We start from the raw sequence: 21,658 nt of genomic DNA on the forward strand, positions 1-21,658 counted from the left end.
CACTGCGGCTAATATTACAGTCACTCTGAAGATTGAACTTGTGACATTTATAGCCGTGCTGTGATATTATTGTACCAGTGTGTTCAGAGCAACCCCTCCTTTGGAAACAGCCCCTGTTTTTGCTTTTACAGCTTCACCTAGCACTTCTGCCCATCTTATAAAACTCCCTGCGTTTGCGTGTGAGCGTGTCAGATGTGGGAATGTTTTATCTTTCCTCAGTTATCCTTTTTCACTTAATGACTATTCCTCTGGACGCCACAGCCAGACGTTGTGTTAAAAGTTTCCTCCTCTGAGGTGTAATGCAATCTCGCCACGGTCAAAGAGCCTGACAGGGCTGGAGACACTGGTGTGTGTGCGTGTGTCAGTAAGACTGGGGCCTGTCACTATGTGCTCGGCAAAGCAGTAGCAGTGTGTCCACGGCGCAGTACTTTGACTCCATGCGTTTGTGTTGCTTTGTTTAATCTTGCTTACCTGCAAGTGTGTGTGTGTGCGCGCGTGTGTGTGTTTCTGGTTTGAGGTTATTGTGAGCGCCGGGTGAAAAGAAGCAGAGCCTGGATCTGCTTTCTATCACACCGATCTGCTGAGGGCCAGAAAAGACCCGACTTCTCACACACAAACAGGCGCACACACCTATTCATGCACGGTTGATTAAACCAGCCAATAGTCAAACAGAACAAGAAGGCACGACTAAAACTCGCTGGGCTGCACATGCAGGGCACAAACACTCCAGCAGCACCTGGTGTAAAAATAGATTTCACGCAGTGTTGTTTTGTAATCTGCAATAATCCCAAAACAATCCATACTAAGAAATATCTGCAAGTCTCACACAGCGTTGTACATCAAATCCATACAATTAGTCTATTCATCCGTTTTAGTCGTGAATTTTGAATTATGTTTTCATTTTATAAACTTTTAGTATAATATCTAAAATCTAAATCTTTAATTAATTAACTTAAATTATGTTAATGAATTGAACTTGTCTGAAAGATGTGGCAAAATGACAGGAAGTAAATGTTACTTTCCCTCGCTGTGTTTCCATAAAAGTTAAGCACATCTTCAGAAATGACATTAAAACTTGTGTGACAGGCATCACAGGGTGCTTTCTTTACTTGCTCGTTTGCAGCTTGAGGGCATTGATTACATCATATGTAATGGATCAGAAATCATAAAAATGCTTGTTTTCATATCTCAAAGTGAGGGTGGTTTTCAGATAAATAGCAGAAGGAATGTGCTGAATTTTGGCATTACGTGCTCATAATCTTGTCATAAAATTGATGAAACTGAAAGCGTATGACTTCTGTCATTCACTTAACGGGCTCTACACATCACTGCCATGCCACACAGACACAAAGCCTGTAATAAACATGTCATGGGAGGCTACTCAGCTAACCACCAACAGTATGTGAAGGAGCGAGTTAGAAAACTTCTAAATCTAAAAACTAGGATCATGTAATAAACATGTCCCTGTGACTGTGGTTACCATACAACACGTAATCAAGTCTAAATAATAGAGCAGTCCTTGCAGGGCACATTTAGAACTCATATAATGTACAATAGAAAAATTCATGTCTGACTTTAAAATACAGCCTAGTGATGTCACAGCTGGTAAAATTCTTGCATTAATTATGATTTGAAAGTTTTGGCTGTAAAAATGTTGTTTTCTCTTCTCTCTTTAATGCAACTGCATCTCAAAAAGTTTTATTACTTAAAATGTATATTTCAGCCCTTGTGTTTTTAACAGGGTAGATCAACAGTAATGAAATATGATTTGTGTTTGTTTGTCTGTGTGTTTCTGCACTTGTGGCATAGAGTGGTCATGCTTCTCCCTGCTTCATCGTTGCAGCAAAGATTTGTAGAGATGCTGCAAATCCCCCAGCTGACCACTCCTGACTGGTCTAACTGGACTTGTTAAGCTTACAGTATAATATGCCTTGTGGTTACTGTTGCGGTGATTTGATGTGAATAAACCTGAAAGGTTTGTCAGCCGGAAGACGCAGATTTTTGTCACATTTGTGTCTATTTTTTGTTTTTTGTTTATTTGTAAGCAAACACTTCTATGGCTCGCTAAAGCTGACTTTGCTCTTTGGTCTGTGCTGGCTCTCACGTTCACATGCGCTTCACCCTCTTGCTTCTTGACTCTCTGCGAGCTGTAAGCCTCCAAACTAACCAAAACAATGCAGACAACAAGTACCAAACAAGTGTGTTGATCTTGAAGTATTTCAGTTTTTCAACGTAAAATTCCTGGAAAACTGTCGTGCTATCATCTAGTGAGTATTAAGGACTTTCTTAACAAACAGCAACAGATGAAGATGTGCTGAGCAGCTGTGGAAATAGAGCCATCACACGAGTCGTAGGCAGGGCGCTGAGAGCTCAGTGCTATCTTCTCTCATCAGAATTGGCTATGAAAGGGTCAGCATGTGTGCTCTCCTGCCAATATTTCACTATATGTGTTCACGCTGTTTTGCAGATACAGGGGTAAAATTGTCAGACCCTTTCACCCTCATGTGTTATAAGTCCCATTAATAGCACACTGATCCGCATAAGCTGTGTTGACCCCATAATGTTCTCCCTAGTGGGTGCTCGCAGTGGTGGCATTGAGGTCACTCGTGTATCGTTTACATGTTTGTTGTAATTTAACGCTCCTTTAAGCTTGTTTTCACCGTGTTGTTGTGTTTCGGACACGAGGTATATATCCTCACATCTGTTTGGAGTGACAACCCTCCTAATTTGACTCCCGCCCTCATTCTCACCCCTGTTTACCCCCAGCATGCCCTGCTACCCAGCTGACCTTATCAGCACGTTGGGGCAGGAGTGCAGGGTCCCACAGGAGGACGGGGCTCCGCTCATCCACCCGGCTTAGGAGGGCAGGGATTGGGTTTAGGCGACAGGTGCCAGAGGGACCAGCCAGTCCCTTTGCAACAACACACACATACACTCACACACATGGAAATATATACACACTGAATCTGGCCGTGCCTTAATCCCCAGCCAGCTGTTGCAGTTGCTAGCCCAATCAGTCTAAAGTGTCGAGCACTGGGGAAGCTTGTGTGCGTTTGTTTGTCAGGGTGGAGGGAAATGTGTGCGGGGAGGGTCAGGTAGCTGTCATACATGCCAGTCATCCTAGCAGTCCAGTGCATTTGGAATTGGACCCCTCTCCACCCGATGACGGCCCGGGCGCCCAGTCTGATAGATTCATAACACATGTTCCTGGCACCGTCTCACACACTCACAAATAATACACCCTCATTCATTATCCTCCCTCTGGCTTAGATATGCCCAATCCTATCACAGACCACGCCAAAGGCCAGTAGAGGTGAGACAGGGCAGACACCCCTCTCTCCTCACAACACCCTCCTCTCCTTTGAGCTGGCCCATCCTTGTGTGACCCTATAGACACGGGCTAATCCATCAGGAGCACGGGGCGGGGGTGTTTGGGTAAGGGTTATGGATTGTGCTGCGTCTGCTGTCAGAGGGTATCGCTGCCAGTTCGTGGCTCATGTCATCACTGGGGTTTCTCAACATCTAGCAGATTATAGCAGGATGGCACCGATTGTCAAACAGAGTCCACTGTAAAAAATCATAAAGGCCCAGGCATTGGTGAGACATGCGAGCTAATACTGGTATCACTCGCAGTCGGCTGCTTTGGACCAGAGTTCGCCTTTCTCTTACAGTTCTGACCTTCAGTACAAAACATGAGTTTTTTGGTCATAGAGCCGCATCACTCCTGACGTTTATTATTTATGTTTAACATTTATTTAACCCACAGGTTAAACTCTAGTGATTAATAACGTCTTTTGCACGAGTATCCTGGGCCCAGATACGCAGCACCGTTGTTGCTCAGGTGCCTTTAGGAAAAAAGATGATTTGCAGAACAGAAATAATATTAGGAATGGTTAGTTAATGTTAATGTGGTAATGTAAGCTAGCCGAGTGTGAAGCAGCGGGAATGAGGATCAGGTTCATTCTTTGGCCCAGGACGACTCTGACATGCAGACTGGAGGAGTCGAGGGTTGAATCGTCCGGTTAGTAGTCAACCAGACTTAGCTCGTTACCCACAGCCGGCAAATAAATGGATGGACGAGTTTATTTCTTTCTCTTTAATACTGCTTGACAAAAATAGAAAATATTGTACTGTACTTTAGTACTTGTTTATTAACGTGTACATAGCATTCAACATCACAGTGCAGGATCAAACCGTTAGAAGCTTCAGCAACACAGATGGAGACAATCATCAACATTGCAGCAGCACCGAACACGGAGATGAGAAACACAAAATCAAGGATATAGCAGATTACCATAAGCAGCTGATAACCCACCTAAACTAATTTCATCAGCTGGGCTCTCGGGGAGGCTTCAAGGGTAATCTGAATGCTGATCGAAAGCCTTTTTTTTCCCCATGACAGGAATACGGCTTCTTGCTTATATGGGCACACCATGGCTGTTAATAGTCCTGTTTCTGTAAAGCAAATGCAAGTCTTATGATGACTCATGCTGTGTTTTAATTTCACTACATACGTGATCACAAGATGAAAATCTGCAGCACTTGAAGCAATTTCCGCTGAGCTAATTTGTTGTTGTTGTCTTATAAAGCGAGCTGTACATAGGGAGCTTTAAGACGCTGACCTTCCTCCGCTGAGTGTTTAAAAAAGTGCAGGTAAAATGAGAAAGTGTTTGTTTTGCTTCCCAGGAAAGGGCAGCTTCCAGTTAGACATCCTCTTTCACATGGGTGTCGCTGAAAAGCAAATGCAAGTCTTATGAGGATGATTCACATAATACGATGATTTCTTAATGTCATTAGTCTATTATGTGATCACAAGATGAAACTCTGAGCTACATCACCAGTTCATATGGACCATTTCCACACATCATGTTGTGTATGAATATGATATCAGTTAAAAGCCACATCAATAAGATGTGTTAATACGATCCACTCTGCAGTCACAGTCTATGCATTATCCAGACCATCCTTTCTCTGTCAATAACGCAGCTAGTGATGCTCCCCTGATAGTGATTGCTATAAAAGAGCAGAGTGAGCTCGTATTGATATTGGAAAAAAGGAAAAAAAAATATATGAGGTGAAGTTGTTCAAATTTCACATTGACTTTATTTCTGGGTGTAGCCACGGGATTGGTAGAGACTTAACAGAAGTAGATCCAATATCAATGCTTTTAGCCCACATGGCCAGTCTTCACATAATCAATGCCGTTTGACAATCAGAAGCAATTAGCCCAGAAATATTTGAAATGATGAGTATAATATGTTTCTCGCAGGAAATACTAAAATAAACTTTCACAGGACAGAAAACTTTAGTATTCTTCAGGACATTCTGCTCTTTTCAAGTAAAGCAAGTAAAGTCTTTTTTTAAATTTAAGATTACTAGGATCCTTCAAGTGTTGATCGTGTATATTAGCAGGCCGGCTCTAACTGCTTAGTTCAAGTTGTTCAAGAGGGCCATGAAACATGGTGACAAACAACTAAATTAGGTTAAAGTTAGGAGTCTCTTCTCAATAACTGAAACCTATTTACTCAAATAGAAAAATGAAGCTGTGATAAGTTGGCATCACATCACAACATCCTTCAGAATCTTTGACATTGCCAGACGGTAGCCGGTCTGATCACGGCCTCTAAATTACGAATGGAAAATCATTCCAAAGAAGAATTTCCACCATTGTGTGGTTTTAGTCAGTTTTATGAAATTTGATGACGCATCCAGATGATACAATGATTTTAGTAAATATGCTGCCAATATGCAAAGGATCCCTGCTTTGGTTTGAAAGGAGTCCCGTGGTCTAACTCGTTGCTGGTCTTATGCTTTTCTTGTACCTTAGCATCATAATCTCGTTGTCTGTTGTGACAGCCATGTGCTCTATACGCCGTTAACCCACCATACAGCCCCGTGACATCATAACGTCTGTGTTGCACTTTTAATAGTAGCTCTTCGTTCAGAAAACACTCTAAAAAACCTGTTTTTATGTGAAAGTCCTCTTTTTCACATCGGCAGCGTGTACATGACCAGGCCCACTAATGTCACAATGTTGCTCTGATGTTGAAGTCACATTACAGGTTTAACAGCTTTACTAAGAAGACACCAGATAACGTCTAGTGATGCTAACTAATGCCAATATTGAACAACTTTGCTTTCCAGTCTGAATGTATGGCATGATGGGATTTGTAGTGACCTCAAGGTCTTCCACTCGCTTCAGGTGTTTGGTTAAAAGAAGGAAGTTTGATGATGTATTAACTCTGGGACATGATTCAGGCAGGATGTGGCTTTCATGGATACCTAAGGCATCGGGCCGCTTCTTGAAAGCTGCTGCTTGTATTTTGCAGCTGAACACTCTATGCATGTGTAGTCTATAGAGTCCATGTGGTTACTGGACTGTACAGACGTGTGCGTATGAAACTGAGTGTGTGCATGTGTGTGTGCGTGAGAGAGAACTGGAGAGCCCCTGAGTGCTCTTTGTGCTAATAAAACAGCAGCTCTATGGGACACTGGACACCCTGGATCAAACTCCATCACATTACTGAAATATTACACCTCCCCAAGCCAGGGGCCTGCAACCAGTTGATGTGTGTACATGTCAAAGGTGTGTGCGACTGCATACATCAACGGGCGTGAGTAGTGATGCATTCTCATATACACAACTGGGCGTGTGATGAAGTATGCATGCAGCCATGAATAGTTCTATGTGTGTTTACCCATGGTGTTGTCAGCATCCTGACAGTCCCTTCACAATATGCTGTCTGTGTCTGCTCTCTAAGTGCTGGTGCTCGTATTGATCCCCGTCCTGTAGGGAGGATATTGTAATATGTGAAGGCTCGATGTCTCTTTGCCACACTGCCACAGAACACATCCAGACTCAGCTGAATAAAACTGTTCATCAGTTGTCACAGTATAGGAAGGAATTTAAAGTTCTTCCTCTTTCATGCTGTGGCTGTGTCTAAGAGCACAACTGTGCAGCCTGAGTGACACTTTATCTTTATTAAATACATTTGAGTGCGTTTTAACCACATTGTTCAGAATCGCCCCTTTCGATTTCTGCCCATAGTCAAGTGAGCTAAACTAGCAAACTTACTAAGAATGCATACACCCCAGACCTTTTGCCCCCTAACGCAACACAGCCTGATAATTTCTCACATTTGTTATGTGTAGGTCTGCATATATTTGTATATCAGGGACAAAGGAGTGGGAGCAGGGGAAGCACAGAGATTTAAAGCTCCACTCCCAGCGCTTCCTCTCAGGGTCAGGACCTCAAGGCTTTGATCTCTCATTAGGGGGCAACCATAACACATACACCAGCTCAACCTCTACTATATCACTAGCATGGAGAGAGAGCGCGGCATGCTTAAAGGTTAAACGGTCTAATTTAATGACTCGGCACAAAACACACGGGGTGGAAGAAGATGAAACGATAGATGTTGTGCAGAGATAAAGAATGAATGAAAAAGTGTTAGTATATATAAATACTGAAATACAGCTTGACTATGGCCTACATGCTTCAGGTTGCATTATTGTTTTTATTCAAGTCACCAGCAGAAATTTTAAAGAATCACAAACTCCTGTAAATTCAGTGTAATTTTTTTTTTTTCTCTAAAAACGGTTGATATAGACACAAACTGTTAGCTGGCATAATTATAGTTGTCAGCCTTAATTTGTCAAAGCCCAGTGTGGCCATAGGGCAGAAAACAGTGGCAGAGCCAAAAACAAAGATTATCACTCCTTATCAGAGGGTGAGGACAGCGAGACGTTGTTAGGAATCAGCAATGATCCCGATTTCAGTCTCAATTCCACCCAGCACAGATGAGCTCAGGGCCTGCCATCACAACTAAATTGCACTTGACCGTGACAGGTGTTTAATACAGCGTAACACTGGATTAGATGACAGGTTAATGAATCTTAGGGTGAAACGGGACAAATACACAAAGCAATTCAAAGAGCGAGAGAAAGCCATGTAGATGTTTCATGTTTTTAATGTTAAAATATAATTATTGTTATTATTCATGAATTTTCAAATGTATTGCTTTACCATACAGCTGTTGAGCTAGTAAAGCACATCCTTGATTATTTTGGGATTATTTACTTTACGTTTCTGAACCAAAACATTTGTTTTAGTGGTTGGATGTTATGTCCAGTGGATTGTGAATTCTGTTTTTTAGTTAATAACAGTTTGTTTTTTTTAAACAAATGTTTGACAGATTTTTAAAATTTGCAGCCACATCATCTGACATATTTAGTACTAATCTTTTTTCAGTATTATCTAAATAAGATAACATGACAAATGAGACTTTATTTATCCCATATTTGGAAAATGATTTTGTAGCAGCTGATAAAATAATAATTAAAAAAATAGTCATCGTCACTATAATTATCATCGTGCATACTTATCATATACAAATTCATTTCAGTTCAGTTTTATGTGTATAACGCTAAATCACAAACAAGTTGCCTTGAGGCATTAATATTATTCTGTATGGGCCTACAGTGATATAGAGAAGGGTTAGCATTAGTAAGATGAACTATTACAAATTCATCTAAGCAAATAAATTTTTAAAAAAGTGATAAATTATTAAAATTTATACATTATGAGTGTTAGTGCATGTGTTTTGAAAGATTTCTTGCATCGTGTATCATGTACCTGTAATCACATAGTAAAAAAATTAAACCCGTGGTTTAGGCTTGAATTAATTTGCCACTATGTGTTTATACACCGGTCTGCAGTTTACCATTAGTCATTATTTATCTCTGGCTGTCTCTCTCCCCTCACCTCTCGCTGATTGCAGCTGCCGCTCCCTGAGCCTGGTTCTGCTCGAGGTTTCTTCCTGTTAAAAGGGAGTTTTTGCTTCCCACTGTTGCTCATAGGGGGTCGTTTGAATGTTGGAGTTTTTCTCTGTATTATTTTAGTCTTTACCGTCAAATATGAAGTGCCTGGAGGCAACTGTTATTGCCATTTGGTACTATTTAAATAAAACTGAATTGAATTGAACCACTAATTTTTTAATGCTTCAGATGTTGCTCTAGCCTTAAGTTTATAGTGAAAACATAAATATCTGACTGAAATCTACCAAAAGAAATAAGAAATTGACACCACCTGAATTTTCTACCACTTATTTGAGTCTGCCCGCCACCAGGCCCTCTGACCACCACCAGTAGGCAACGGGTGAAGTGTCTTGCCCAAGGACAAAACGGCCGAGAATGACTGAGCCGGGGCTCGAACCGGCAACCTTCTGATTATAAGACGAACGCCCAACTCTTGAGCCACGATCGCCCCACATTACACTTTCGGAAATCCTTATGCTCAAGCATGGTGTTTGTTATCTACAAGCTGTGCATCTTATCATAGAAGTCCAACAAAAAACACAACTGGGGTTCGGATCGAGAAGGGATGTAACTCCCAGTCACATCCCTTGAGGTCACACTCTCCTTGCCCATATGAGTGTACAAGTCCCCAGTAGGTGAGTGAAGTCCCAAACATCACTGGATACACCGAACTGTCATTTTGTCCCATAAGTGCAAGCAACAGGCAGGACCTGTTCAACTTCTTTGTCCACCTGGAAAACATACAGACACTGAACTGGGGGAAAACACGTGTAGCAGCCACTCTACTCCCGAATAACCAAAGCACAGAGTCCCTCCTACAAGTGGTGGCCCCACAGGAGGGAGGACCCATGTATTGGTGTCTCTGGTGTCACAGTGAGACCCTTTGTTCAATAAACACTTGCTAAGAGGTTTAGTCATGGTTTAAAAAGTCACACTTCTTATACATTTGCTTATTTAAGGACAAGTCCAAATGATGCAGTTCTCATTACACATAAAGGACAATGCAGGATTCCAATTCTTTAGCTGCCATTTACTGTTATTTAATGACCAATTTCTACATATTCAGTATATCATAATATTCAGCCATTATTTGAATGTCTCCTGAAGTGCATTCCCAGGTTTAGCCTTCTCAGCGGTAAAAATGTGAATCCAAAGTCAAAAGGTGTGATTGATCATGCTGTGGAAAATGAAACTCATGTGAATGTTTTTGCTTCGACATTCAGGGACATTTCCCAGTGGCGCCAGAGGAGGTTAGGCGGGTTAAGAATCTTAGCAGGACTGCTAAAGCCTTTTGGAGCGGCTCCTTATTAATCTCTCCCACACCCCCAGCAAGACATTAGCAATAGGTTTAGGCCGATTTACCTCGCCTGATAACGCCCCGCCAGATTTTTCCAATCAGTCGTACACATGTGTACACAAACACAGATACAGAAAACTATATTTTATCTACACACTTGCAGACTTTAACAACAAGCAGCTGTTTTCCTTGCATGCATCTGTCTGTCTTCTTCACTTGTCTGTTCTTCACTTCACTCATTTCTTGCTTCACTTTGTATAAAGTTACATTTCTTTCATTCCTTTTTCTCAACTTCATCATTTCCACCCCTTTTTGGATGAAACCACCATTCTCGTCTCCAATTTTCTTTCTGCTCTAGCAATTTCCTTCATAGCTGTCTTTCTATCAATTTATTTCCTGTATTCTTCCTTCTCTATAATTTCCCGTTTACCTTCATTTGATGGGTATTTGGGTTCTTCATCTTGTTTCTTTCTAAAGTCATTCCCCTTTTCTCTTTTGATTTTGTTTCCTTGAACCATCCAGTAGGGGAGGTGATTTATCACTGTTCTTGGCCTGCATCGACATAATGTGGCTTCTAAGTTTGATAGAAAAAAAGGTTGTTGTGCATTAGTTAAATATTGAAGTCTCACACAGAAGAGCAGGATTCAGACCCTGTGTAGTTTTTCATCTTACATCTGTTTGTTTTCTCTCACTGGTAAATACAATGATTCTGTTATATTATGGTTGTGGTTTTCTGTAGGCAGCACACAGTTGTACAGTCTTTAATGTTAAACTCGGTTTTACACTGTGGACCAGTGTCACAAATATTAATGCAAAACTTTACTGCAACACTCTGGTGTGCTGAGATTTTTGGACTCTCTTTCACACCTCAGCTTGCCACCCCACCCCCTCAAATCCTAGCATGGACACCCTGTGTGTTGGAGGGGTGAGTTAAGACCCCCCGACTATCCTGGATTATCCTTCATATAAGAGCCTTAGTGCTGGCCAGTACTGCAGGACTACTGTCCACGTCAACATACACTCTCTCTCACACACACGTGCACACACGTATGCAATCATATGCTGACCTCAGAGGAGGAATCAGGGCAACAAGGATACAGCTCAGTGATAAGGAAAAATAATAACAGGTAGGTCTTCATAAGTGTGTCTTTCAGCATCATGAATAAATGATTCTTCTTTGGACTTATAATGGAGTCGCTTTCCTGTCCCTGATTTTAAAATCGTAGATTTTTTTCCAAGTCACTTCAGTTATTTGTGGATTAAAAATGTTGGAACAAAGAAAACAAACATAACAACTTTGAAATGACAAACTCAGTTAGATAATCAATAGAAATGTACTTATTGGTTCATTAATTTATTATTGTTTGAAGCGAAGGTTCAAACATTTCAAATATCACCTTCGTTTCTCGATAGCTTTGTTGCAATTTTATAGACATTAGAATTAAATTATTTTCAGTAAAACAGGTTTTTATGTACTTTCAAAAATGCAGCAATTGTACAAAATGTTAATATTCCCCATTAATACCTGTGTAACTGCAGCACCCAGGTAACAACATAAGCTTTATGTACAGACGTCAGCTTGCATATATTGATGTGACAGCATGCTTATGTTGTATCATTTAACTACCACCTACACTACATCTACACTATATGTTGCTGCAATCAGTGCACTTGTTTGCAGAGCTGAGTTATTGGTTTCATCTAAAATAATTTTTTAATACTAAAATAATTAAAAGAGGGCATAGTCATGTCTACATTTGCAGTTTAGCTTTAATGAAATTGACTGAAAACACTTTACTCTGTTTTTGACTTTTCATTATCAAACATAAAATTGGCTTTAAATACTATTGTTGAGTAAAAACGTCAAGAATCTTTATTGTCATCTTTAAAAGAAGTGATCCAACTTTTAAAATGTATGTTAGACAAGAGGGGAATTCTGGAATAAGCTGGTGAAGTGATGGAGTGTGCCCAGGGGCCACATAGTGGTGGTTGTAGCTGACTTCAGTAGGTGAAGGGGACAGACGTGATGAGGAGGTGTTGGGTAGATGTGGTGTTAAGGAGAGAATGAGGAAGAGCACATGATAGTGATTTTCCTAAAAGGATGGAAATGGCTGCTGTGAACAAATAGTTGAAGAAAACAGAGTAACATAGAGCAACGTATAAGAATGGAGGGAGGTGCACATCTTTTGCTGAAGGTGCAATCTGATAGAGAAGGGAGACTGGGGAGAATGTAGCTCGGCAGAGTTGGATGGTAGACTGTAGGATGACTCTGGAAATCAAGAAGAGCAAGTCGAAGAAGGACGAATGTTGCACAGAGTTCAGGAATGAGTTGAGACATGATAGAAAACAGCCGGTAGATGACTGTGAAGGTACAGCTGAAGTGCTGAGAGAAACTGTTGAGAAGGTGTTAGCTGTTTGCACTGGACTGATAGAAGAAGACATCGAGGTCTGGTGGTAGAATGAGGAAGCACAGGAAAGGATCCGAAGGAAAAGGTTAGCAAGAAAAAGTGGGATAAGCAGAGAGGTGAAAGAAGTAGACAGGAGAGAGGGTGGATAAGGCAACGATCAGTAAGGAGGAAATGAAGAGGATGAAGAATGGGAATGCAGTTGGTCCCAATGACGTACCTGTGGAGGTACGGAGATGTCTGTTTTCCACCAGTACCTACTCAGCTCAACTGCACTTTACTCTGCTTCAATCAATTTCCATTAGAATTGAGTGCCACCTAATGTCTCTGGAGTCATTATAGCAACAGCGCCAAAAGTCCTGTAATGTCATTTGTATGTAACACACTCACAACACAACAATGGAGGACGTTAAGGTGATTTTGCTCCTGGTCTCTGGCTCTTTGTCCGACTCGGGGACTGCGGTTGTTAAAAATGGCAGTTTTGATTTCTGTGAAAGAGACACTCTCATGACTTATTTGGTCACGCTACTGGCTAGTCGATGCAGTCTGTTGTCACATTTTCAGATCAACTCAGATTGCTTGGAACCCCGGTTGAGTAGGTACCAAAGAAAGACCTGGTACCAGGTACCACTGCCTCTAAAAACTGAGTCGAGCTGAGCCGAGCAGAGTAGGTACCTCATGAGTGAAAAAGGGAGAAGGCAGTGGATGTTTTAATGAAATTATTTAACACAGGAGAAATGAGAGTGTATGGTTTACAAAGAAAAACTGTACTGATGCCAATTTTCAAAAGCAGAGCTGTAAAAATGTTGTTCTGCAGCATTCGCAACGCCACCACAGGGATCCGTATGTTGTCATTTCTCAAGCAAAAGCCTTGATAAAACTACTTACGTGGATATAAACTCAAATTCTGCTCCACACTCATCCAGGATATTACTTTTATATTAACAATAATAGTATTTGCTATTCAAAATAAAATAAAATAAAGAGTAAAATAAATTGTTCTTTCAAAATGTAGCACCACATTTCCTTGCCACGGTCAGTATGATGAAGACTTGAGGATGGTGGGTGTGTGTCATCAAACAGGCGACCAATGATCTGCTGCCGTTGTCTGAAGTTTACAGCTTCATTTAGGAAAACGTCTCGTTCAGTCCACAGAGTTGCTGTGGAGGGCGTTGATTGATTTAAGCTCTCTCTCTCTCTCAGTGTGTGGATTTTTTTCAGTTGTGTGTGTGTGATAAAGAGAGAGGGAGTGTTTGGGCGGAGAAGGTGGAGATTAAAGAGGCGGGGTAGTTGCTGTGCTTTGGCCAATGCTCTATGGAGGCCAGTCCTATAAAGCGCTGCAGCCGTGAAATGCGTTTTATTGTCGCTTAATCCTCACACTGTGGCAGAGCCCCATTTCACACTGGATTGTGGGGGGGGGGGCCTGTGTGTGTGTGTCAGTGAGAGAGTTTACGCGCTCACACTCCCCGGGGCCGTGGCTAATTGAACAAATTTGCACAGCAGGGGTGGAGGCACATGCACTGCAGGAGATTTGATTTATGAGCACTGAGGCTGGAGCACACATATACTGACAAAGATGGCACATCTGTGCAAATAACTGAATATATAGCATTTATTATATGCATACATATTTCTTTCAAATCATCAAAGACACACTTACAAGCAAGAACATTCTGGTGTTAGATAGTAAGAAAGTGCAGTCACCACTGGATTGTTTACCTGAAATTAAAAAAAGAAATTCCCAAAAGTTGGGACACTTTCAAAATTGCAACAAAAACTAAAATCTGTAATTTGATCATTTACTTCAACTGTAATTAATATGGCAAATGAGCAAAGATTTTCAGGGTCAACACCAAACAAGTTTACCCCAGGCTCTCTCTCCAGGCTCTCCTACTTTGTGCAGAGTGAGGCCTAATATTGTCCTGCTGACACAGACAATGTCTTGATGGGAGCATATGTCTCTCTAAAATTTCTATGTAAGCCTCTGCATCAATGGTGTCTTCGTATGTGCAAATCCCCCACGTGCACTGATGCACCTCTACACCAATAGGCTTAAAAAAGGCTTTTTGTGTCTCGGTCCATCATAAAATGGTCTAAACCAGAAGTAGTATGTTTGGTTTTATGTTTCCATGTTTATTTCTGATAAACACAGAGTTTTTGGAAGTCATTTATTATCGTTTTTGCCCCCCCCCCCAAAAAAAAAACAAACAAAAGGCAAATAAAGCTACAATAAAAATCTGCTGTAAGTGGCTAAAACTGGTTTTCATGTACTATAGGATCAAATAACAACCATACTATCCAAATTCTAATTCATTTATTTAGACAGGAGTCCATCACATATCGAATTTGATTTGTTAAATCCTAATTTCTCCTTTGTTCTGATGACACTGTCAACAGGATACAGTTGTGGCTTAACAACACTTAGGTCACTTTTTTAGTTTTTAACAACTCCAAGCTCCTTTATTGTAAAGTTTCATAATTCTCGACAGGTTTTTTTATTGTTGACAGGTCTGTAGACCTGTGCAACTGGAATTTATCAACTTTATCAAAAACACTTTTCAAGTGAAGCAAGTTTGCACACAATTTAACAAGAGACAAAACACTATCTGAGCATTCAGTTCAGTTCAGTTTTACTTATAAAGCACCAAATCACATCAGCAGTTGTGTCAATGGGTTTATATTGTAACGTTAAATGATGTTATCAAAGCTGCTGATATTGTCATTCCGTACAAATCTAATCATGAGAAAGACGTTTTGGACAATTTGAAAATACCCTACTGAGTAACCATACTACAGAATAGCTTAAGAAGTTCCAAATGCTACTAGATACACTCCAAGGTCCTATATCATGGACAGCTCTCAGTGTTTTTCTTTTGTTTAAAACAATGATTTATTGACTTTTTGGAAATGAGACAAACAACAACAAATCAGCGCAGCCAAATGCAAACAGAAAGGAAAAAACCACAAATGTACACATCTGGGTCAGAATATGTACAGTATTCCACATTTGATCCCGTTTATGTAATAGCTCGGCAAGTTCACGAGGTAGGTGGTCAAACAAAGGCCGTCATATCCTATAGAATGCATCGCAATTGCCCTTTATAACGGCACTAAGGCGCTCCATTGGGAACACCTTGAATGTTTCTCTGTACCACTGTGTAACAGTGGGGGGGTCGTCTCTGCATCCATTGAAACACATCGCCTCACTAAATGTAAAAGTTTACATAATAAAAGCATTTGTACAGAAGACAGAGAGAGCCCTTCTACAGATAGACCCAAAAAGAACAGCACAGGGTTCAGTGGGACTGTCTGGTGAAAGATTGAGTTTAGCTCTATAGCAGTGTTTTTCCAAAATCTAACAATTAAAGGACATTGCCATATGCGATGGCAGTAAGTCCCCACATCTGTATTGCACAACTCTCGGTGTTTAATTTTGCTTTAGGAACTACCACCAATAAGCCCAGACAGTCACGTGTATAGTTATGTGCACGTTGGACATCAAATCTTCTGCCGCCTTTTTTTAAACTATGGCTGTTTGTAGAAGTCATGGAAGACCAAATGTTTTATAATCGAATCCCCTCATCCTCTGCAGATTTACCTTCTGTCGTCTCTAGTATTATTCTTGAGGTATCTAATTATTTGCCAACTTTTTAGCAGTGATGAATCCCTCTCCATCTTTACTTCTACAGCGATCGTGTTGTATTTCATCACCTGTTGCCACCGAATCGGATTAACTGTCAAATTCCAATAAAGTGCTTGAAAAACAAAGCATCTCCATAGGAGCTGTTTTATTCCTTCTTAAAATAGCAGCGAGGAGCAGTCATGACAAATTGTCTGATGTCTTCACCCCATCATTTCCATCTAAACGAATGCAGACACATGTTGCATGTTCAGCCCAGTGACCCCCCAGTGTAGTCAACTGCTGGGTGGTGTTTATTGCTGTGTTTTGGACTGGTGTGAGCTGCCTTGTTGACTGGTTTTTCTCTGCTCTCTCATTATGCTGCTTTGATGCTTCCACTGACACTTTGGTCAGAGTTTCCAACACCACAGCCGTGCTGTTTAAGGACAGCGCTCTATGTGTGTATTTGTGTGCGTTAGACTGAATGTGTATCTGTACACCGTGGTAGCTGGGTACATGAACGAAACAAAGTAGTGGCCACGCCAGCATCTGGGTCCCAGCCTGCAGAGTCATGGTGTCAAGGCGGTACACACACACACACACACACACACACACACTGCAGAAAATCAGTGTCACATTTAGCTTGGCTCTCTCCCAGCCCTTCCCTGTCATTTACTGTATTAGCTGTGGTCTCAGTGCTGAAATGGCTCATTATGTGGGCTGTGTTAGTGTGTATGTATATGTGTGTGAGAGAATGTGTATGTGTGTGTCTGTTTGTATGTATGAATGTGACTGATTATACTCTGTAAGTGTGTTAGCGTGTGTGTCTGCACGGGTGAGTCAGAGGATCGTGTGCGAGTGTACCCGAGTGTGTGCGTACATTTGTGTGTGAGATGCTGTTGTTGTTTGTCTCCCCACACCACCACAGTGCTGGCCGCACACCCTTTGATGTATCTGTGTGTCTGTGTGTGTGCACGCGCGTGCGTGAGTGTGTCTTGATGTTGTGGCCACAGTGGATGACAAGACGTCCTGCTCTTTCTCAGCAGGATCCTTCCTGCAGCTGCACACACACACACACACACACACACACACACACACACACACACACACACACACACACACACACACACAGGGTCCATCTGTACCTGGTTACCTCACCCTACTGGCCTTATTCATCTTCTCGTCTCTTCATTCTCCCTTCAGTCAGGAAGTGACATCATTCTTGATTATTTCTCTGTCTCAACCTTACATTACAAAGGTCATTTCAGTGGCTTTGGATCCAACTTCAATTTGCTGTGAACCAAACATTCATCTCTAGGGAGCATTGTGTACTAATTTTCAGTATATTAAATATGAGATACGGTGCCATGAAATATTCAAAGTATTTTCTGTTTCCCCCACAAACTGTATTCTCAGCAGGGTGGGTAAATGTATTTAGACCACCGTGCAACACAAAAAACATAAACCAAAGCTAGACTAGTGACTAATGAGTGCATTGAAGCCCCAGACTAAATGAAATCTGTCTGCATTTGCAGCACTTTGAGGCAGGGTGACCCCACAGCACCTACAGTGTTCGGTAGGAGGGAGAAAAACAGAAGCACATGTGCCCGCTTTCTCCAGCACAACAGCATTTTCTCTGTTTTTTTCCACGGCAAAAACTCTTTCCAAAGGGAAATATGCAAGTTTTATTTCATATTTTCTTGACTTCATCTTGAAGTAGTTGCCAAGAAAAAAAAAAGTAGAACTTTCACATCAAGGTTGGGAGTTAATATCTCGTATGAGTAACTTTATTCTTCAGCACAGTCTGAACTCTCTTAGATGAGATTTACTGTATTTTTTTAAGGAAATGTTCTGGAATCGTTCTTTAGGCTTCTTTGGGTGTCGGCTGCCTTTTCTTCCACTCTCTGGCAAAATGATCCCACAGTGCTTCAATAATTTTGAGGTCTGGGCTCTCAGGAGACAAATCCATGGCTAATAGCGTTGTATTGTGTGTTTTTATAGTCATGTACTGTATGTGTTTGCTGTATTGGCATTGTGTCTGGAATCATTGTCATGCAGTAAAATGAAGCCGCTGTCATTCAGACCCTTTCCATTTGGTATTGCATCGAAATCTGCTGGTGCATTTCTGCATTTCTTGGCTAAAATCCTGCACCAAACCACAACAGATAGCTGTACACACTCACTGCTGTACCTCTATCCTGACCTCAGAATTTACTGATAATTATGTGAAGCAAAAACTTCAAATTTGGATTCATCGCTTTTTAAGATTTGTTGCCACTAATTTTCAATCAAGCTATATATATATATATATATATATGTGTATTATATATATATATATATATATATATATATATATATATATATGTGTGTATTATATGTGTGTGTGTTCATTACATATGTTTGGTTTCACAGGTGTTCAGTGGCTAAACAAACAAAAAACAAAACATGGTACGAGGACTGGACTGAAAAATTTGTTAAAAAGGAGCCAAAGAAAAACTGCAAACACGTCAGAAAGTTGGAGAACTGTTGCTCAAGACCAAGAAAATTAGTCTGCCCCCCTGGAAGCAATTTATTCAAAAAAATCTGTTGTGACTCAACACTTTTGCGTAACACTCTATATAATGATAATGTTACAATATTGTTATTTGGCCTTTTATGCATACACTATCATGCAACAGTTGCAGATGGTTGTACTGAGCTTTTGGTATCATTCATTGTGGGTGCATGATGGTAATCGCTTGCCATACTGAAAAAACTGGAGGCCAGTGGAACAGAAGTTTTTCTCCATTAATCCCATAAAACAGTTCAGTGTTTGTTGCGGATCACGTGGAGACGTGATCAATCCCTCTTCACTTATAATTAATTATTAACTATCACATTGTGATATTTTCTCACCTTTCAAGTCAGGCTCTGTTCTGTAATAATGGCAAAAATGTGTTCCTCTTTTATCTTTGAGTCTTTATGGGTGTATATCTGTGGGCAGGTTTTCATAATTCAAAAGTTTTTCAACCATGAACGATTTTTGTGTAGTTACATGAAAGTAAAAGTTGGGGTCAAAAACGAGTAAAGTAAAACTTCCCCTTCTCCTGGAAGCAGAGGCACCCAAGAGGCTCATGGCCTCTTTCAACTTCACACTTTGCACTTATACAATATATAACACTGAGCCCCCATATAAAGTATCCTTAGCTAGTGTATAAATATATAACATTTCGAACAATGGACATGTTCCCAGGATTCACTGGAGGCTGAAGCCTATGTCAGCGCTCACTGGGGAAAATAAGATACCCTAAATAACAAATGTCTGATTATTATTGAGCATGGTTTATTATTACTTTATATTTAAGTTGCCAAAACTACTTGTTTTAATCATTTGTGTTCAAATATCCTCTTAAAATAAAAGTTTTATTGTCAACCCAACAATATACACTCAAGTATACAGTGGGACGAATTATCGTCCTCCTGGATCAAAGATGCAAACTGTAAAAATAAAATGAAAAAGTAAAAATAAAAAAATAAACTAAGTACAACAGTATTGTAGTTGAATAGAAACAGAATAAGAATAGAAAAGAATGAGAATAAATAAATACACAGTTCTCAATCATAATTAGTATCCATCATTACAACACTGATTTAATAAATGTGAAAGTCAAAATAAACACACACACACACACACACACACACACACACACACACACTTTGCTCTATTTAACGTCTGTAAAAGCTGGTAAATATCAGTTTAACAAACTTCACAAATCCACCACAGACACTGGCTCTTTGATGCTGCCACTGATAGCTTTGGTGTGAGTCTAACTGTATTTCCACATTTGTGTGTGTATGTGCGCTCCAGTCTCGAGAGAGGCACAGCTCGTTGATTTTCTCAATGGAGGCTGTCTCCTGCACTTGGCCATATATGCACGTGTGTGTGTGTGTGTGCGCGTGTGTGTGTGTGTCCATGCGGACTGTGAAAACAACCTGCCGGTGGGTTGCATTATATCTTGGCTTTCAAGTATGTGCAGTTTCCTATCAGTTCGGTCCATCTAGTTTCCTTTTTCAGATTGCTACAAATACACATGAACAAACACACTTCCTTGTGTGTGTGTGGGTGGATGCATGTGTTTGCATGTCGCCCCTCCAGGATTTATTGTTGTTCATCACTGTGGCCCAAAGTAAATGGATGACGTATTAGCCTTGTTTTCTCTCCTCCTATTGTCTGCAGATCATCTGGAAGTGTTTTAAAGGCCAATGGCTCTCAAGTGCGGGACACTGAATCATTCAGAGACTTCACATAACAATATTTCCATTGTTTATTTGTCTTTTTTTTATGTCAGTGTTTTCTCCCCGTCTGGTTGGAGGGGGGAAAAGGAAATCAAGAGGAGCAGGGGATTAGTTTGTACAAGAATAAAATTGTTGTATCCTGGATTTTTGCTGGTCAGTGGTCAGTCTCATATTTCTTTTTCTTTCTCTTTTTAATTTTTTGCTAAGAGCATCTCTGAATTATCAGCTTTTGTTGAATTTCAAAGACACCCAGCTCTCTCTATCTCACACGCAGTCAGCAAAAAATAATTCAAATATTATAATACATCATTATAAAAATTATTTCTTTTTAGATGTAAAAACTACTTTAAAATTTTTGCTTTTTTGTAAAATTATCTAAATCTTGTGTGTATATAGTGTGTGTGTGTGTGTGTGTGTGTGTGTGGGTGGGAGAGAGAGCAGTAAAAAGACACCCTGCATGTGTGTGAGTTTGTCGGTCTTCTTGCTTTGTAAGCGTGCAGTAGGTGGGAATTATTCTTTGTGTATGAATGAATGTAACCATTTTTGTGTGCATGTGGCTGCTCATCCCGCCGTGTGTATGGTTGTGTGTGCATGTGTTTGTGTTGGCTGTGGCCAGCGGAGATCGATGGTCTGTAAAGTGGATTCCTTATTGGTCTGTTTGCTTTGGCAGCTCTTGAAAGAAGCCCACTGATTATACTCCCAGATGTGTCACACACATGCGCACACACACACACACACACACACACACACACACACACACACACACACACACACACACACACACACACACACACACACAGCTCACTGTTTCTTGCTTTCATGTCAGTGTACATATATGTGGAGCTGACAGAGGGGGGTATACATGCTTACCATCCTTCAAGCTTTTATGATCTGGCAGGTTACATCCTCACATCTTCTCAGATACTCGCTGTTTGTCTCTTTCTCACACATACACACAAATACGCACTTAATGGAACACAAAATGGCAACACTGTGACACTGCCACAGGAGGAATGGCTTCTGCAGCAGTGTAAGACATCCTTGATGTAGGGAAGTTTACATTTTATGAGCGAGGTGCAGGTGGAATGGTGCAAGGCTGAGAAGATGCCATGTCATAGACTGTATCAAACCAAAACACGGAAACGGTCACTGGTCACTACGTTCACACGCAATCGCTTCTTGAGTGTTATTACACATGACTGCAGCCCAGGGCTTCCTGGTTAGCATGCTAGCTTCAGTAAATAT

General features: G+C 40.8%; 1 protein-coding gene across 3 annotated transcripts in view; it reads left to right on the forward strand.

Moving 5' to 3' along the window:
* The window catches only part of bcas3 (BCAS3 microtubule associated cell migration factor), a 312,938-nt gene that overhangs the window by 241,807 nt on the left and 49,473 nt on the right, over window positions 1–21,658 (forward strand). Inside the window, exon 24 of one of the 3 annotated variants that reach the window (XM_080289123.1) lies at window positions 20,355–20,557. The exons of the other annotated variants lie outside the window; for them this stretch is intronic. Coding sequence (XP_080145249.1) covers window positions 20,355–20,374 — 20 coding nt within the window. The 3' untranslated portion in view covers window positions 20,375–20,557. Of the gene's footprint in view, window positions 1–20,354; window positions 20,558–21,658 lie in introns of those variants that run through there. 3 annotated transcript variants of the gene reach the window in all.

Source organism: Astatotilapia calliptera, chromosome 14, assembly GCF_964374335.1.
Source record: "Astatotilapia calliptera chromosome 14, fAstCal68.1, whole genome shotgun sequence".
Classification (NCBI taxonomy): Eukaryota; Metazoa; Chordata; class Actinopteri; order Cichliformes; family Cichlidae; genus Astatotilapia; species Astatotilapia calliptera.